The sequence below is a fragment of the Elephas maximus genome, chromosome 1, assembly GCF_024166365.1.
Source record: "Elephas maximus indicus isolate mEleMax1 chromosome 1, mEleMax1 primary haplotype, whole genome shotgun sequence".
NCBI lineage: Eukaryota > Metazoa > Chordata > Mammalia > Proboscidea > Elephantidae > Elephas > Elephas maximus.
Window position 1 is genome coordinate 150,734,202 of NC_064819.1, and position 19,831 is coordinate 150,754,032.

At 40.6% G+C, this 19,831-nt stretch overlaps 1 protein-coding gene across 4 annotated transcripts in view; it reads left to right on the top strand.

Moving 5' to 3' along the window:
* The first annotated feature begins 331 nt into the window (after positions 1 to 331).
* ZNF292 (zinc finger protein 292) overlaps positions 332 to 19,831 on the top strand; it is a 114,757-nt gene continuing 95,257 nt past the window's right edge. Inside the window, exons 1-4 of one of the 4 annotated variants that reach the window (XM_049896840.1) lie at positions 332 to 923; positions 2,014 to 2,041; positions 2,924 to 3,446; positions 3,638 to 3,834. In XM_049896840.1, coding sequence (XP_049752797.1) covers positions 3,667 to 3,834 — 168 coding nt within the window. In that variant the 5' untranslated portion in view covers positions 332 to 923; positions 2,014 to 2,041; positions 2,924 to 3,446; positions 3,638 to 3,666. The other 3 variants (XM_049896850.1, XM_049896861.1, XM_049896871.1) reach the window with 3 other exon arrangements.

The following is a 19,831-nucleotide window of genomic DNA, read 5'->3' on the forward strand; positions in this document are numbered from 1 at the left end:
CCTGGGTCGGCTTGATCCGCAGCGTTGGGTGGGAAAGCGGCTGCAGCAAATGCCCGGGCTGCGGCCGCTGGACGCCGGCAAGGCTGGCGCGCGAGCGGCGGCCGCAGCCCTGGGCCCGACGCGAACACTGGTGCGGCTACCGAGCTAGAGAGCGCCAAGGCGCGGCCGGGAGAGCTGAGCCCGGCCTCGGCAGGGTGGGGACGCGCAGAGAGGGTTGGCGGAGGAGAGCCGCGCGAGCTGGTGCCCGCCCCGGCCTCAGCCCAGCCGACCTCCTCGGTCCGCAAGTCGCCTGGGGCGGGGGGTGGGGGGGGAGGCAGGGAAGGAGCAAACAGCGCCCCAAGGGCGAGGCGCGCTATCCACCACCCCCGGCCTGGCGCTTCCTCCCCGCGTGCTGGGGCTAGGGCCCGGTTGCAGCATTTCTCTGGGTCTGGGGTCGAAGGACCTGCCCGGCCTCAGCTCTCTTTAGTTTTCAAAAGCCTCGCTCGCTGGATCCCTGGCGCGGCCTTGGCTCTGCGCCGCCTGCTTTTTCGCATGTACAAAACAGCTCCCTTCCAGTCCCGAGGCCCTGCTCTTTCAAGATCCTGGAAAAAGAGTGCACCAGCGTGGTGCCGGCCGGGGCAGAAGGCGCACCCCGGGTGCGGACGCATCTGTCCCCTCCCCCAAATGTCTCCCCAGCTTTGTAGATCGCGCGGATGGGAGTGGTCCTAGTTTCCTCGCCGAGATTTACTCTGAAGCCAAGTCTCTTGGGAGTGAGGGTCCATATTATTATACCCAGGCCATAGCGACTGCACAGTGTCCAAAAAGGGGACGGGTAATCGCAGTGCAGGTACTGAGTTCCCCAGGGAAGCGGAGTCTTTTCGCCCAAGGGCTTATTCTTGGTTTCTCGATGCACCAGGCTTCCGAATTCCCCCAAGAACGTCTCAGTAAGTAGGAGTGTGTGTGTGTGTGTGTGTGTGTGCGCGCGCGTGTGTGTGCGTGTGTGTAATGGTTCTATGAGCTGCAGTTTGGTATTCAAAGAATAGATTTAAGTGCATTAATCATGTGTACTCGTTGATACACGCTTTCTATATAGAAGAACGAGATTATCAAATGCAAAATTAGATATCTCCAAGACAAGGTCGACCTGTCATGGAATAGTATTTCCATCCTTTGTCATGAAATTAAAAAATAAAAACCTGCACTTCTGTTGATTCTGCAGACGTTCTAGTTAGCATACTCATTTTCACAATACAACATTGTCATATTTATTGAATATATTGCAATTGCATGTAACTCTTCCACAAGACTTTAAGCTTTCCCAAGGCAGGGATAGTTTTTATTCACCTCTGTTATCTCCAAATCAAGCACAGTACCTGCTGCATATTAAGTGCACAGTAAATGATTACTAAATAATTTCACCACCACCCCCCTTTCCAGTCCTTAGGAGGCCTGATCCAGCCTCTTTCCCAGAGAAAGATGTGACAGCCTACTTCCGTGTAGATTTACAGACTTAGAAACCCTGTTGGGCAGTTCTACTCTGTTCTATAGGGTCGCTCTGAGTTGGAATGGACTTGGTGCCAAAGAGCTTCGTTTTTGGGTTCCAGTCCTTACATTTCCAGTCAGCTCTAAAAATTACTTTATGTATGTAAGAGGGAAGTTATGGAGAAATGGGGAGATAGGGCTCAAAGATACCAAATAAAAGTGAAGGGCGTGGGCGTCCATCCTAATGGATTTTTGCAAAGCAGTAATAGTGCACAGAATCAGTTCATTAATCAAGTCTCCTGAGTGTAAGCCATCAGACCTGAAGTGAAATTGGCTTTGTTAATCTTTGGTACCTTCTCTGGCTCTGAATTTACTGATACATTTGCTAATCTCACATTTATGTTTTATATTTTTCACTGGTATCTTAAGATAAAATAATTTGCAGGTATCTAAAACACTTGAGAAAGTGAGTTGCAAGTATCAAATTTTATTTGCTGCATTAATTCCTGATCTTTCAGCTCTCAGTAATACTATTATATTCTCTTTCCCTAGCCTTTGAATGTATTCTCCAGCTTCTTCTGTGAGTAAACATTTGAAAACCCTGCATTGTTAATCTGTAACATTAGTACCTGTATGTTGTACTAATATTTTAGCTGATACTGTTTTTCATAAGGGGTTCAATTGCACTTTAAAAACATTACCATCACTGATATATTACAAAGCATTCATTCTGCACAATGTATCTAGAACATTTTCTACTAAGACTGGAAAATTCTAAAAGAGGGTGCTGTACACAATGAAATTTCTTTTCATTTTAGATGTTTGTATTAGAAAAACATACATCATTTGAAATATGGTAGTGAAAACACTAGGTGCTGTATCAATACAGTTGTTTCTCAATTTCTGCAGACCATTCAGTTATAAGAAAGATAAACCTTCTTGTTCCCTTATACTCTACTACTAGCAAAATAATACTTTTATTCTGAGCTTTAGGGTTAAGCTCCTGGATTTCTGCAGTACCTATTCTACTCTTTTGTACAAGTACAAAGTATTCATTCCTTCCAGGTTGTAAATAAAATGCAGTTCAGAATGTCATCTCCATTGGAAGCACCAGGAAAAATGCTGTTGATATTTGTAGTAATACTCGACAACCTCCATTTATTTCAGCATCAGTTTCCTCTCCTCCGTCGTGATTTTTCAGGGAGTACTTATTGCTCCCCCCCCCCCGCCCTTGACCTACTTTTTTTCCCCAAGAGCTTTCATGTATATCCTGTTTTCAGTGATGGTAACTTCTGCACTGTGTAGAAGTTTTAAATCACAGAGAAACTGATTAGTTGGCTCGCACTTATTCTAGAAATGTTTTTGTGGTTTAAAAACCATTTGGTTACAACGCCCTCAATTTTATAGTGTGTTTGAATTCTCTTAATCTATGCGTTTCCTAAACAGTCTCTCCGTTTTCCAGAATAAGGATTTGAACCTCATTCTGCTCTGACCCAACTGCTATTTTTCTTTGTTGCCTCCATTGCCCCCAAATTGTGTTTCCAAGGGAGAGGCGTTCTCGGGGCTGAAGAGGAGGAGAGTCTAGCGGGAGGAGATCTGGTACCTCACGCACTAGATCCCTCCTCCCCCGCCTGGTGAGAAGTCAGAGACAATTTTGACAGTTCATAGTCTCGCTTTGGCTCTCATAGTTGCGGTCCATGGGTGGGTTTTACTTTCTCCCTCTTCCCCTGCCTCTGGCCTGCCTAGAGGCCAACGGCAAATGCATCGTTCTCCCAGCCCACCCGGAACTGTCCCTCTCCCCTCCTCTTGGGGGACTGGGGCCTACGTCCGTAGACTTCGGGGACTGAGGAAAGCCAGACCAGGCTGGGGACGCTGGAGAGGGCAGCCCTGCCCTAGGACTGTCCCCGTCGGGGCGCCCACGTGACCAAGAGCAGGCCACCACCGGCCCACCCCTTTCGGCCGCGGCTGCCCACTTCCCGCTCCGGGTAAGTAAACGGGATTCTCTGCACCGCCCCAACCCCGCCCTCCTCCTTTCCCATTCCCTTCACCTCCCTCCGGCTCTGGCGCGCCACTCTCCTGGCCTCCCCACCGAACCCTTTGTACGTGCTCGGCGGCGTGCGAGCGCACTCAGCACGTGACCCCTCCGAACGTGGCATTGTGTTATCACGTGACCCAGGTGCGTACGCGACGGAGCGGGGTGTGAAGATGGCGGACGAAGAGGCCGAGCAGGAGAGGTTGAGCCGCGGCGGAGGCGGCTGCGTAGCGGAGCTGCAGCGCCTGGGAGAGCGGCTCCAGGAGCTGGAGCGACAGCTGCGGGAGAGCCGGGTACCGGCCGTGGAGGCGGCCACGGAGTACTGTCAGCAGCTGTGCCAGGTGAGGGCGCCTGGGGTCCCCTCCCCCTTCCCCCGGTTAGAGAGGGAAGAGGGCGAGCGAGCGCCAGGCGGAGGAGCGGTGGTGGTCGCTGCCTTGGCATCGTCTGCGCCGTTGCCGGGGCGGAGCGGGGAGTGCCAGGAAGGCGCCTTTGTGTGTCTGCCGTTGTAGCGGTTGTTGTCGCCGGCTCCTGGCTGGGGGAAGGGAGTTGTGGTCAGGGCGGAAAATACTCCCTCCCCTTTCCTTCCCCGAACTCGGAACTGTGCGGTGCCCGCGGCCGAGGAGATGTAAGCGGCGAGGACTGGAGCTCTCTCCGTTGCAGGGAGAGGGTAAGGTGGGGAATGGAGGCCAGGTCTTCTTTCTCCTCCTCCTCTTATTGTGCCCTGGGGCGTACCGCGCCCCCGCCTCTGCACCTCTATTTCCCACTCCAACGGACCTCCTCCCCCAGGGGTTTGATTCCTTTGCCTTCCCGTTGCTTTCATCCGTCCCGCCCCGGGCCCGTCCTCGCAGTCTCTGGGCCTTTGTTGTTCGAGTTTCGCCTTAGGACTGAAGGGGCCTTTGTTGATGTTCGGAGGAGCAGTCCCAGCCGACCTCTTTTAGCTGGGAGAGACGTTGTGGCGAGGCGGCGAGGTTGTCTCGGTTTGCCTTTGCATGCTTGGCATACCGTTACCTGGGTATAGGTTGCTCTCCTCGGGGGAGACGAGCTGCCCCTTTGCATGCATTCTAGGGTCGAATGTCCCTTTGGAGTGGTTTAGCCAAAGTCTGCTTCTTAACCTGATTTACCCTTCGAAGAGTACGATTTCCTCGTTCCGCTCATCGCTCTGATTTCTCTGGCCTCCTTGTGAAGCGGGAGAGAGGACTAAGGTTTATGTTGACCAGGGATCTGGTCAGTCTCAGACCTTTCTTTCCTTTTTACGCCCAAGGACACTGCCTTGCAGTAACTGCTTTCTAAAGCAGGAATGGGAACGTTAATACACTGTCTGCCTATGATAGAAATCTGGAGAGTTTGGGTCTACGTTTGGACTAAATTTCAAACCCTCCAGTTGTATTTGAAATTTCGAGGTGCTGCTGCTGAAGATTGTGAAGATTTTGGTTAGATTGTCTTAATGCGAGAAGAAAGGAAAAAAGAAAATCACATTTAATACGAGTCACATTTAGAGTGAACTCGTGAATGGACCATTATAGAAAATTTGTTTGGGAGAAATTTTGAACTTGAGGCTGAACAATGATAGGCCGTTTTAGCATTTCAGGGTAGATTTCATTTTCACTTATTTATTTTTTCCCTCCAAGGTCTGAAATATTTCCTTTATGAGACTAGGGATGCTGGATCACATACAAAAAAAAATCTCCATTGCTTTTCTGAACTTTATTGTCACAAATTATTTTGTGATCAGTCATTATCTTTTTTTAAAAAAACTGAGATCAACTTGTGACTTGTATAGGACTATATGCAATGTGAAACTTCCTCACTTAAGGTAACTGATAATTACTTGTGACAAAATTACAGATTCTGTCATTCCTTTAAATCCTAGTTTTAAAGAATTGTTGAAATTTATTAAGTTCACTACACTGCCAGTGCCCGCTTGTTCTTAGTTGGTCTTTTAGATATAAAGATTTATTCTATAAAGTAGTATTTCAGTAAGATATCCATGATAGGCAGTCTTTTGTTAGTTTTTTAATCAGTAAAAAGTATTAAAATCTAGCTTTAGTGAAAGGTATTTTTCACCTAATAGTGTCCACTGATGTGTTTAAAACTAATTACTGTAAATACTTTTGGTCAGCAGTATTTATAAGCAGGATTAATGATTCTGGGAAAAAGGAGTCTCATGCTGGACTTTTTTGAAGGTGTTATTTGTAGTTATCACTTGGAAAATATTTTTTTAATGGATGAAACAGCATTTTTTTAAATCAGTATGAAAGTAATTTCCTGTATTAGTTTTACCTGATTAGTTTTTTACCACATGTAAATTGTATTTATTGAGTGCTGCCGCTGACAGAAACCATCAAACAGTAGTGAACCAAATACTGAGTTTGTGAATTCAAAATAGTAAATATTTCTTTTACTACAACCCCGCAATTATTTAAATGATTTTAAAATGGTCTCCATTATTTAATAGATACAGAGTATATGTGATGCTTAATTCCCTCTAGAACATTTCTAGATTGTTTCAAAAAATAAGTATCCTATTTAATGATTCTGTCAAATGGAGGGTAACTTGAAACAATTGTTTCCTCAAAATTGTATCCTAGCCATTATTACCTAGCATTTTGGTATGAGGTTGAGCAAAGCAGTGGTTAACATTTACAGAGTTTATTGGAGCAATATAAATACAATGTTAGAAATACTAGGAGCTAGAAATTATGTCTTGGCTTCCAGCCTTAAGATTATTACTTAGCTTTTTATGTAAGTTTTTCCTGTAAAAGTAGGCTATTCACATGCTTTAAGAAGGTGCTGATGAATAAATGTCAGGGTTAGTGGGCTTCAGACTTAATATTTGTTCATCATCAGTGTTGATGATAAAGCATTAAGGTGCTTGTGTAATCTTCCTTGTTGCATGTATGAAAATATGCATTAGTTTATATGCTGAAAATTTAGTACAGCAAAAGGTGAAGCTGAGAGAATGTAGTGAAACCCACAAAAGTAGAAATTGCTTACAATCCTTAGTTTACAGATTTTCTTTCTTTTTGCACGAGATAGGAAAGTAACAAATATTTGGAGTTCTTAGAAAAAGAATGGAAATGAAAGTCATTAAACAAGTTTTCCTTATTATTAACAGTATTGTTTTATCTTTTATATTAGGTTGCTCCCTGGAAGCATGCCCTATATTTGCTTATTTAAATGAGTTTTTGCTTAAAGGTTAAGTGGGAGGAGTGAAGGGGAAGGAAGTAGAGGATGGACATACAGAAGTGCCTGTCATAAATCTTAAATATTCTTGTATCTTTTAAAAGTTAACTTCAATTGAATTTTTTTTAAATCAACTTAAAGTAGGAATAGAGGATAACTGGAAATAATTCTTGCATCTGTTTGTTTCAGGATCATTACTGTATGTAAGCATTGGTCACGGTTGGAACCTCCTGGCCTAGTTATTGTATTAGACTAGACTAGTATTCAGTCACTGAGCATTTTTATTGAAAACTACTATGGGCCAGGCAACCATGATATGGTCCCTGGCTTCAAGGAGCTTGCAGACTCTGGAGGAAGGTAGCAAATAATTGTTGTGAACTATGATTTATATCTTTTTATCTCTGATACGAGCGAAGCACAATGGGATACTATTTACTGTTTGTTTGGGAGTTTAAACCCAGAGGCATCCCAACAGAGGAGTTGCTCTAAAAGGATTTAAAAATAATCTCCATTTAAAAAAATCCATTGTAGTAGTTGAAGAATGATTTCTTGGGGCAGAACGTGTGCTGACAGCATCTATACTAGGCCAGATGAGACTGGCTGATAATACATGAGTTGTGACTGTTAGGCGCAGTGGTTAAGTGCTCAGCTGATAACCAAAAGGTTGGCGGTTCAAATCCACCAGCCACTCCACAGGAGAAAGATGTGACAGTCTGTTCCCACAAAGATTACAGCCTTGCAAACCCTATGGGGCAATTTACTCTTCCTATACGGTCGCTGTGAGTCAGAATGACTGGACTCAACAGCAGTGGTTTTTTGTTGTTGTTGTTGTTTATTTATCTTCTGGTGGCTGAAAACTGTTTTAAAGGGTTGAATTGCAGTTGTGGGGGAAATTTTTGTTTCGTTCCATAGTTCCTGTGAGCAATGCTTCTTGACTAGGCATAGTTACTTTTTCTTCCTGCAGTTTTCTCTTCAGTGGCATTTGAAAATATGTGGGATCAGTTTTTTGATTGTCTCAGTGACTGGGGATGTGATACTGGCATTTAGTGCCCATGGGCCAAGAATGCTGAATTCTCTGAAGTGATCAGGATAGACCTAACCAACCAAACCAACCCATTGTCGTTGAGTGTATCACCTCACAGCAACCATATACTGTATTGTGGAAATTTATCTCCCCTGCCCAGATACTTATTGAATAGAAAAAGAATATATTAAGATTATTTTTTTAAGTCATTATGCTCTTTTCATATTAAGATATCCAAGTTTTGAAACATAGTTTATCTGGAAAAGGTCAGGGTAAATGATCTTCAACCACATTTAAATATAATTCACACTGAACATGAGAGATCAAGAAAATTTTTCCTTCACAGAAATTATAAGCAATTAATTATTAAAACAATTCAGTTTTACTAGGTTAAAGAAGATAGCAAATTCAGCATACATAATCGTCCTGATTAAAGCAGAGATTTGACCTTTCGATATAATTGGAATTCTTTACTTTTAAAGAAAGTATATGTAAGGACAAGATTTAGATGGTATAAAACCAAACCAGAACAAACCCACTGCCGTGGAGTTAAGTGACCCCATAGAGTTGCCAAGGCCGTAAATCTCTGCGGAAGCAGACGGCCACATCTTTCTCCCATGGACTTGTTGGTGGGTTTGCGTTGCTGACCTTTCAGTTAGCAGTCGATTGCTTTAACCACTGCCCCACTAGGGCTCTTTAGATGCTATAAGGGATACAATAAGATACCTGAGAGTCTAGTAGGATAACAACTTAAGATAAGATTTAAATATCACTTCAAGATGACAATCGAAGAAATGTCAAGAGAGTATATCATTAAAAAATAAGTTTTGTTTTATTTTTTAATTTTTATTGTGCTTTAAGTGAAAGTTTACAAATCAAGTCAGTCTCTCGTACAAAAATTTATATACACCTTGATCTTTTTTTTTTTTATATATACTCCTAGTTGTTCTCTCTTTAATGAGACAGCACACTCCTTCCCTCCATACTCTATTTTCGTGTCCATTTGACCAGCTTCTGACCCCCTTTGCCCTCTCATCTCCTTTCCAGGCAGGAGCTGCCCACATAGTCTCATGTGTCTACTTGATCGAAGAAGCTCACTCCTCACCAGTATCATTTTCTATCCCATAGTCCACTCCAATGCCTGTCTGAAGAGTTGGCTTTGGGAATGGTTCCTCTCTTAGGCTAACAGAAGGTCTGGAGACCGTGACCTCCAAGGTCCTTCCAGTCTTAGTTAGACCATTAAGTCCGGTCTTTTTATGAGGATTTGAGGTGTGCATCCCACTGCTCTCCTGCTTCCTCAGGGATTCTCTCTTTTGTTCCCTGTCAGGGCAGTCATCAGTTCTAGCCCAGCACCATCTTGTTCTTCTCGTCTCAGGGTGATGGAGTCTCTGGTTTATGTGGGCTTTTCTATCTCTTGGGCTCAAAATTACGTTGTGTCTTTGATGTTCTTCATTCATCTTTGTTCCAGGTGGGTTGAGACCCATTGATGCATCTTAGATGGCTGCCTGCTAGTATTTAAGACATCAGAAGCCACTCTCCAAAGTGGGATGCAGAATGTTTTCTTAATAGATTTTATTATGCCAATTGACTTAGATGTGCCCTGAAACCATGGTCCCCAAACCCCCGCCCCTGCTACACGGCCTTTGAAGCGTTCAGTTTATCAGGAAGGTTCTTTGCTTTTGGTTTAGTCCAGTTGTGCTGACCTCTCTTGTATCGTGTGTTGTCTTTCCCTTCACCTAAAATAGTTCTTACCTAGTATCTAATTAGTGAAAAACCCCTCCCTCCCTCCCTCCCTCCCTCCCTCCCTCCCTCCCTCCCTCCCTCCCTCCCTCCCTCCCTCCCTCCACTCTTAACCATCAAAGAATATTTTCTTCTCTGTTTAAACTATTTTTCAAGTTCTTGTAATGGTGGTCTCATACAATATTTGTCCTTTTGCAACTGACGAGTTTCACTCAGCATAATGCTTTTCCAGATTCCTCTGCGTTATGAAATGTTTCACAGATCCTTCATTGTTCTTTATTGATGTATAATATTCTGTTGTGTGAATATACCATAATTTATCCATTCAACCCTTGATAGACACGTTGGTTGCTTCCATCTTTTTGCTATTGTAAACAGTGCTGTAATGAACAGTGTGCATATATCTGTTCATATAAAGGCTCTTATTTCTCTATGATATATTCTAAGGAGTGGGATTGCTGGATCATATGGTACTTCTATTTCTAGTTTTTTAAGGAAGTGCCAAATTGATTTCCAAGGTGGTGGTACCGTTTTAGATTCCCACCAGCAGTGTATAAATGTTCCAGTCTCTCCACAGCTTCTCCAGCATTTATTGTTTTGTGTTTTTTGGATTAATGCCAGCCTTGTTGGAGTGAAATGGAATCTCATTGTAGTTTTGATTGCATTTCCTTAATGGCTAATCATTGTGAGCATTTTCTCATGTATCTGTTAGCTACCTGAATGTCTTGTTTAGTGAAGTGCCTGTTCATATCCTTTGCCCATTTTTTAATTGGATTGTCTTTTTGTAGTTGAGTTTTTGCAGTATCATGTAGATTTTAGAGATCAGACGCTGATTGGAAATGTCATAGCTAAAAACTTTTTCTAGTTTTGTTTTATTTTGAGTTCTCTAAATTTTTATTAAAATTTAGATTTTAAGCATTTTATTAAATTTAAGATTTTAAACATTAAAGTGATTAAAAAATCCAAACACTGAGAAAGGGCATATAACAAAGAGTTAGTTGATCACCTTCCCACCACAGACGTCCAGTCACCTTCCACAGAAGCAATCACCTAATAGGTTTTTATGCATCTCTCCTGAAATAGTTTTGGCTTTTTTTAAAAAAAAGTTACAGATGAAAACATACTATATACATCTTGCTTTTTTTTTTTAATGTACAAGAGTATGTTCAAAATCATACCACAGCTCTATATGTAGATGTATGGCTGTTTTACAACTGTATAATCATTCCAGACTATGGCTGTATGTAATTAATCAGTTAATTATTGGTAGGTGTTTACGGGGTGACTTAATTTTATGGATATAATTTCAGTAAAGAGTTCAGAATAGGCAGTAATAAGATCATCAGGCTTGGGTTTCAGGAAAGGCCGTACTGAAGTGGTAGGGTTTGAGCTAGACCTTAGTACCTTAATTGACCATTGTCAATGCCTTACTGGTATAAGAAATAAAAATCAAGTGAAAACTGTTAGGAGAGCTACTCAGTATTCGAATTGTGTATTTAAAATGATTGATTGTGCATTTCTGTTCGATCAGTTTGTTACAAGTTGATTGTTCTTTAAGTACTTGTTTTGCTTAGCTTTAACTATAGTGACTAAAAGCTCTGAGAATGCTTAATCATTTTCCTTAAAAAACTAGAATTTTTTTTTACTATTATGAGCTATTGTAAATTAATTTGTAGGACATGTCTTCAGATCAGAAGGAAGGATGGTTTGCTTGTTAAATAGTGATAATTACTTTAGGTATTGAGGGAGTAATAAGTCATTTAAATTTTAAAAGTTAAGATAATGCTCATGGGAAATAATTTTTTAAATGTTCGTAATTAGTATTATTACATGCTGGAGATAATAAATTCCACTTTCCAGCATATCCTTAAACCAGTTTTAGCAAAGGGGAAAACTGTATTAAGCTCTGCTTACCTCCTTCTTGACGCTTCTTGGCCCTAAATTAACATGGGGGAAGAAAAGATACATTCTACAGTTGCTTTTCATAAGATTTTATATCACTAACCTGTAAAACCAAAGATTTTAACTATGAAACTGCTGCTGTGCTTATTTTATACCTTGAAATTTCTGTCAAAGATGAAAGGTTTCTTTATTTTCCCAACTCACACAGATAAATCCAGTTTATGAAATTAACCATTCTTGAATTGAAGTATGTTAGTAGCCTCTTCTATTTATAAAAGGAAAGGTTTACTTTTCATCGATGTGTTTGTCACATACCCCATGCAGCTTGTAACTTTGCGCTGCTTTCTAGGAGAGCCATTTGAGTCACTGTTTTTTATATGGCATTGAGAGTTGCAAATCTGTTACATTTCCACCTTAACTTTACGTTAGAAACAAGCAAACAAAAACTAATGGTTAGTCTCTAAGTACACATGTTTAACCAAGTTTACTTGTTAAAATTCAGAAACCCTGGTGTCGTAGAGGTGAAGAGTTCGGCTGCTAACCAAAAGGTTTGCAGTTCAAATCCACCAGGCCCTCCTTGGAATCCCTGTGGGGCAGTTCTGCTCTGTCTTACAGGTATGCTATAAGCCAGAATTGACTTGATGGCAACAGGTTTGATTTTTGTTTTTTTCCTAGTGGTACAGTTGTTAAGAGTTCGGCTGCTAATCAAAAGGTCAAATTTTAAATTCTCTTCAGTAGAGTGCTGCCAAGGAGCCCTGATGGTGCACTGGTTAAGCTCTTGGCTGCTAACCGAAAGGTCTGCGGTTCACAACAGTGGGTCCACAGAAGAAAAGATCTGGCAACCTGCTCCAGTAAAGATGACAGCTTAGGAAGCCCTATGGGGCAGTTCTACTCTGTCCTATAGAGTCACTATGAGCCGGAATCAACTCAACAGCAATGGGTTTGGTTTTTTCATTTTTAATAAGTCATAAACAACAATTTGAAAAACAGTGCTTTGAGAGATAACTGGAATCCAATTCAATAGTAAACACATAGGCAGACAGGATAGACCTGGAGTTAAAAGGTGGCCTTCTAGTGTAGTTGATCCAGAACATTCTTACATTTTATTTAAAAGAATCAAAATTAAAATACAGTTTTAAATTTTATATAGGGAATGTAAGGAACCCAGCATATGCCCACAGAACCCAATTTGATAAATACTGGTTATAAAAATGGTGTGGCAGGGGCGTCCGACCCCCTCTAACTTCACAAGCGGGGAGGAGAATCAAGATGAACGGTCCAAGGCTGATTCCTATGAGGTAGAGGTCAGATGTATCTCATCCCTCCAACTTTTTTTTTTTTTTTTAAGCCAATTTTGGCACCAGCCATCCCTCCCACAGTACTCTACTTCTCTACTGGGTTCAATAATTTGATAATTCATTGCACTGGCCATACAGAACTCATAGTCCCTACTCAAAGTTAACGGGGTTTATTAAAATTTTTTTTTTTATTGGGGAAGTAACAGGCTACAATTCAGGATCAGGGATGACTCAGGATATAGTTCTACAGTCAGGACAGGTTCTCTGCCATGCCCACAGGCAGGCCTCTTTCTGGCTCTCAGCCCTAAGCGCCTCGGGCCTCTTGGGCCAGCCTGGCCTCTGTTCTGCTTGGACAAGTGTTACAGAGTTCTTTAGTTCCAGCAATATGTGCCCATGGGGACCCCACTCTGCCGGTAAGCCTTAGCCAGAAAGTGCTCAGGTCTTTTAGCTCCATGGGTCTGCAAGCCATGCCAGGAGGCACCCCACCCCACCAGAAAGCCTGGTGCCCAAAGACATGCAGCTGTCTCACTCTGTGGGTCAGCACGACCACTGTAACCACCTTACTCTGTGGGCCAGGAAACCCACTGCGCCAGTTTCCTGGTCCTGCTGCCACCGCTTCTCTCTGTTTTGTGCCATCTCCGGTGTTACAGCTTTCTCTCTCTCTCTGTCTCGTGGGACTAGGATGTTCTCAGTGCAGGGACCCACGTCCAAAGGACACGCTCTGTGCCTGTCTTTTCTTGGTGGTAATGAGGTCCCACCCCCCTCCCCTTTCTGCCTCCAGGATGGCTCATTTTAAGCCTAGTGGGATAGCAAAACTGACGAGTTCCCTTGCCAGGGTTCCATGTACCTTATTTGCATGGTCCCACCCCCACAAGGGTGCCACGCAACTTATTTGTGTTATTAACAAGCTGTCCAGTCCCCCTGGTGGGCCACAAACACATTATTTGCAGAGCACTGCTCAATCTTTTGGTGGGAATTACAAGACTGTGGTTAGAAAGACCATATAAAAGCGATCCATTGCACCACTCTGGTACATAGGATAAAGTCTAAATGTAAGCGTGATCCCAGTGCTCTCCCTCTATTTTTTGTTTACTTTTTTCAACCTTACTTTTGATTGCTCTCTTACAGTAACTTTCTGCTCCATCTAAGTTGTTTTGTTTATTCTTCACATATATAGCTGTTCATTTTACTACCTTTGTGACTGCATAGAGGAGCTACGTTACATAGTGGAAAGTCAGACAGCTTTGAGTTCAAACACGAGCTCCCCTACAATCTTCCTATATAATATTTAGCTCTGTAAGTCATGCTTGCCTTGTCTGAAAAAGTAAGGCTAGAGGGGAGGGGAATGATAATACTTAAATCATACAGAGTGGTTGTGGAGATAGTGATGAAAACACCTAGCACAATATCTGGCACAAGGAAGATACTATAAACAAGTGAAATGGTTCTTGAGTTATTTTTAGTTCTGCTTGTACCTTACAGCCCTACATTTCATATTTTCTGGTCTGCACGTGCCCATTGAGGTAGTCCTGACTTCTTTCAGTGATCCTTTAAGTGACCTGTGTTATATTGCTTGTGTATCATGGATTTTTCAGTACAACTTAATTTAATTTGAGTTAGTTTCAATCTATTTAAAAATCGATTTGCCAGTGTTGTCAATTTTTGATGAGGAAAATGTGTAAATATGGGTTACCATCTGCATCTGTTGCCTTACTTCTGTATTGCCTCGTACTCATATAGTTTAACTTGACATCTCTTTATGCTCTGTGTCCCCAAGTAGTTTGGGTTCTCTCATTGCAGCTATATTGCCTTGAATGTAGTACATTCTCCATATTTGTTTTGAGTTTTTCCTTCAAAACTTTATTAGCCCTTAACTAGTTTGAACAATGTGAATTTTGATTTGTCCAAGATCTCGGAGATATTACATGGTTTGAATCCAGGTCCAGATTCAGTATACTTTGCTGTCTGCTCTCCAACATTCTATGGTTGTTAAAGAGTTACTTGACTCTTTTCCTGAAATATAGATTATGCTACTCTATGTCTTTTTTTTTTTTTTTTTTCAAACTAGGAAGTGAACTGAGGAGGCAGGAAAAATCAACTTTTGTTATTTATTCCATTAACACTTACTGGGTGCTTAATTTGTGTCAGACACTGTACTGTTTACATAGGAAAAAATAATTGGTAATTCAGTGAAGGATTTGTAAAAGTTAAATTTCTGAAGGCAATCCTGAATCTTTAATTTTTCTTTTCTAAGTACAAGTTCTTCGCTTAAAGTAAAACTGACTCTTAAATCTTCTTTGTTTTAATGGCATCCTTGCTAGAACGTTAGTACATTCAGTTTTTCTGTAGCAGTCGTGAGGTTAGGTAGAACCATGTTTGTCAAATATGTTTTGCCACTTTTTATGCAGTGAAGGAGGTAATGTGCACTGAGATTGGGTAGGAATTCTTTGCTGATCCAGATAGGGTGTATTTGATTAGTAAAATGGAAATCACTTAGTAGACTTTTATTTCATATAAAAAAAACCTAAACCTAGTGCCGTCGTGTCGTTTATTTCATATAGGGAAAAAAAAAATTTGGTTGAAATCTTCAGTATAGAAATACTCCACTAACTGGCATTTAGAATTAAAGCAGACGTGAATATTCATAGTGCAAACCCTCTCTTTACCCATAAAAGCAGAACAAAAAGAGCACTCCTTAAAGCTCTTCTACATTGTCTCTGGCTGAAGGCTCTCTTGCCCATACTCAGACTATTGCTAAAATCAGTAATGTTATTTTACATGTAATCATAAGAAATTTAGCTAGTTGCCACAATCTGCAAATGGGGTGAAGCGGGTAGTTAGAGGTAGGACTTAGCAGATCAAAGAAGAGAATTAATGTTCAAAACAGGTACTGTTAGATGTTTTACTCAAAATAAATAGTTTAATTTGAAGAACTATGAAATCATAGGCATGAAGAGCCATTTAGTCTGTTTAAACATCTCATTTTACCCAAATTGCCTCCTGAGATTTCATCATTAGTATATAATAACTTAAATAATACGACCTTGATTCACTATAAAATGTTAAACATTTATTACCCATTGTTTAAGAAGACTGAGGTATATCGTTAAATGACTAAAACTAAGCAATGCTTTAAAAACATGAATCTCAGGTATCAGGTACTCATGTGGAACATCTGGCACCCTTATTGGTGCCTGAGATGGTAGGTGAATATTACATATGAGCTTCATACCTCCTAGATAGGGGTTTTATATTTAAAAAGAAGTAATCTAAATTTGGAAGCAGTATTCTTGGTTGATTTCATCCCCATCCTAGTCAGTTTTACAGGGATATCAGAAAGTTCTCATATATAAAATACTTAAATTAGGTGCAGTTGTTATTTTGGATTACCAAAGTTAATTGAAGCAGATATTTTTGTGACAGAGCAAATTATTTACAGTAAATAGAAATGATTTTTGTACTTCTTTTAGATAAGCCATTATCATCAAAACTAGGCATTTAGAATTTTTACTTACTCAAAATTAATAGTATCTTCTGTATTTTTCTATATAAAAATGTACAGTCATTTTTGGCAAAACAAGCACATGTTCTTGAAGTTTCTCTAATTTCTGCAAACAGGGTAAATCTCTGTCAACATGAAAAACTTTAGAAACTTCATTATGCATTTAACTCAGAAGCTTTAACATCTTGTCAATTTATGTTCTGAAATATTTAAATTATGATTTTTAATTTTCTAAACGAAACTTTTATAAGAGCTTATTCAAAAGAATGAAACAGATTAATAAAATACTTATTAAAAGATTGATACTTCAATAATTTGAATCTGGTAACTTCCTTTACTTAACAAATCCATATTTGGATAACTTTATTGCAAACCTGTTACGGGGGAAAAATTTTGAACATTTTACCTGTCTAAAATAGGATATTGTGTATCATATGACATAACATTGTGCATAAAATTGATACCTTCAAACAAATTGACCATGAAGTTCATCATCAGTGTGAAGGTATTTTACAGGAAACATTTCCGAATACTTGTATCATAACTACTGCTTCTTTAGTAATTAAGAATTAGCCCTGGTATGTAGAATTGATTATGTTGGCAAGAAGTGAGTCAGACTTAGTATATTCAGTAATGTGACCTACTTATAAAATATTTCTGAAAAGGTGACCTGATGTTGCAAATGCTGCCTAAATTATTTTTAATACCAAAAGATCTTTGGTCATTTATCTATCTTGAAAGAATACATTTGTGATGTGGAATTTATTTTCCCCTCCAAAAGCATCATGTCTAAGTCTTTTACCTGAGAAAAAATTACATTATCACTCTAGATTCTGTCTTGCATATACACTTTGCTTGACAACACGTTGTTGTTGTCTGTCGTTAGGTGCTGTCCAGTCAGTTTCAACTCATAGTGACCCTATGCACAACAGGACGAAACACTGCCTGGTCCTGCGCCATCCTTACAGTCGTTACGCTTGAGCTCATTGTTGCAGCCACTGTGTCAGTCCACCTTGTTGAGGGTCTTCCTCTTTTCCGCTGACCCCGTACTCTGCCAAGCATGATGTCCTTCTCCAGGGACTGATCCCTTCTGACAACATGTCCAAAGTATGCAAGGTGCAGTCTCACCATCCTTGCCTCTAAGAAGCATTCTGGCCACACTACTTCCAAGATAGATTTGTTCGTTCTTTTGGCAGTCCATGGTATATTCAATATTCTTCACCAGCACCACAATTCAAAGGCGTCAACTCTTCTTTGGTCTTCCTTATTCATTGTCCAGCTTTCACATGCATACGATGTGATTGAAAATACCATAGCTTGATCAGGTATACCTTAGTCTTCAGGGTGACATCCTTGCTCTTCAAAACTTTGAAGAGGTCCTTTGCAGCCGATTTGCCCAATGCAATGCATCTTTTGATTTCTTGACTGCTGCTTCCATGGCTGTTGTGGATCCAAGTAAAATGAAATCCTTGACAAGTTCAATCTTTTCTCTGTTTATCATGATGCTGCTCATTGGTCCAGTCGTGAGGATTTTTGTTTTCTTTATGTTGAGGTGTAATCCATACTGAAGGCTGTGGTCTTTGATCTTCGTTAGTGCTTCAAGTCCTCTTCACTTTCAGCAAGCAAGATTGTGTCATCTGCATAACACAGTTTGTTAATGAGTCTTCCTCCAATCCTGATGCCCCGTTGTTCTTCATATAGTCCAGCTTCTTGTATTATTTGTTCAGCATACAGATTAAATAGGTATGGTGAAAGAATACAACCCTGATGCACACCTTTCCTGCCTTTAAACCAATCAGTATTCCCTTGTTCTGTCTGAACAACTGCATCTTGGTCCATGTAAAGGTTCTTCATGAGCACAGTTAAGTGTTCTGGAATTCCCATTCTTCGCAGTGTTATCCATAGTGTGTTATGATCCACACAGTCGAATGCCTTTGCATAGTCAATAAAACACAGGTAAACATCCTTCTGGTATTCTCTGCTTTCAGCCAGGATCCATCTGACATCAGCAATGATATCCCTGTTTCCACGTCCTCTTCTGAAACCAGCCTGAATTTCTGGCAGTTCCCTGTCGATATACTGCTGCAGCTGTTTTTGAATGATCTTCAGCAAAACTTTACTTGCGTGTGATATTAATGATATTGTTCTATAATTTCCACATTTGGTTGGATCACCTTTCTTGGGAATAGGCATAAATATGGATCTCTTCCAGTCAGTTGGCCAGGAAGCTGTCTTTCATATTTCTTGGCATAGACAAGTGAGCACCTCCACCACTGCATCTGTTTGTTGAAACATCTGGATTGATACTCCATCAATTCCTGGAGCCTTGTTTTTCACCAATGCCTTCAGAGGAGCTTGGACTTCTTCCTTCAGTACCATCGGTTCTTGATCATATGCCACCTCTTGAAATGGTTGAATATCGACTAATTCTCTTTGTTATAATGACTCTGTGTATTCCTTCCATCTTCTTTTGATGCTTCCTGTGTCGTTTAATATTTTCCCCATGGAATCCTTCACTATTGCATCTCAAGGCTTGAATTTTTTCTTCAGTTCTTTCAGCTTGAGAAACGCCGAGCTGCAGTCTGAAATTGATCGAACATGCAGTCAAAAAGCATTGGTAATTACTGGTGATTGGAATGCGAAAGTTGGAAACAGAGAAGGAGGATCAGTAGCTGGAAAATATGGCCTTGGTCATAGAAACGGTGCCGGAGATCGAATGATAGAATTTTGCAAGACCAATGACTTCGTCATTGCAAATACCTTTTTTCACCATCATAAACGGCGGCTGTACACATGGACCTCTCCAGATGGAACGCACAGAAATCAAATTGACTACATCTGTGGAAAGACGATGGAAAGGCTCAGTATCATCAGTCAGAACAAGGCCAGGGGCCAACTTGCTCATTTGCAAGTTCAAGCTGAAACTGAAGAAAATCACAGCAAGTCCACGAGACCCAAAATATGACCTTGAGTATATCCCACCTGAATTTAGAGACCATCTGAAGAATAGATTTGACTCATTGAACACTAGTGACCGCAGACCAGACGAGTTGTGGAATGACATCAAGGACATCATCCATGAAGAAAGCAAGAGGTCACTGAAAAGACAGGAAAGAAAGATGGATGTCAGAGGAGACTTTGAAACTTGCTCTTGAGCATCAAGCAGCTAAAGCAAAAGGAGGAATTGATGAAGTAAAAGAACTGAACAGAAGATTTCAAAGGGCCTCTCGAGAAGACAAAGTAAAGCATTATAATGACCTGTGCAAAGAGCTGGAAATGGACAACACGTTAGATGTTGTGAATTAAAATCTTAGAATTCTGAGGGCATTGGTTCTAATTTTCACATGATTGTTTATTGTGACCCTTGGCATCCTACTTACAATTCTTTGTTTCTTTATTTTTAAAATGGAGAAAATAAAGACCTATTTTTTTGTTAAGGTGAGAATTCATCAAAGGCATAAATATTTGTTTAAAATGATGGTAGAATAAAGTAATATTTTCATTTTCACTTAAACCATTTGAAAACAGCTTTGATATTTTATGTATGATGCTAGCCTAGCATAGTTTTTAAAACATTAATAGTTGTATTATTTTCAAGTCATTTATTATCACTTTGAAAAATAACATTAAATTACTGATTTATCAACTTGTTTGAAGCCTACATTTTAGAGGAGACAGGATTAGATTTC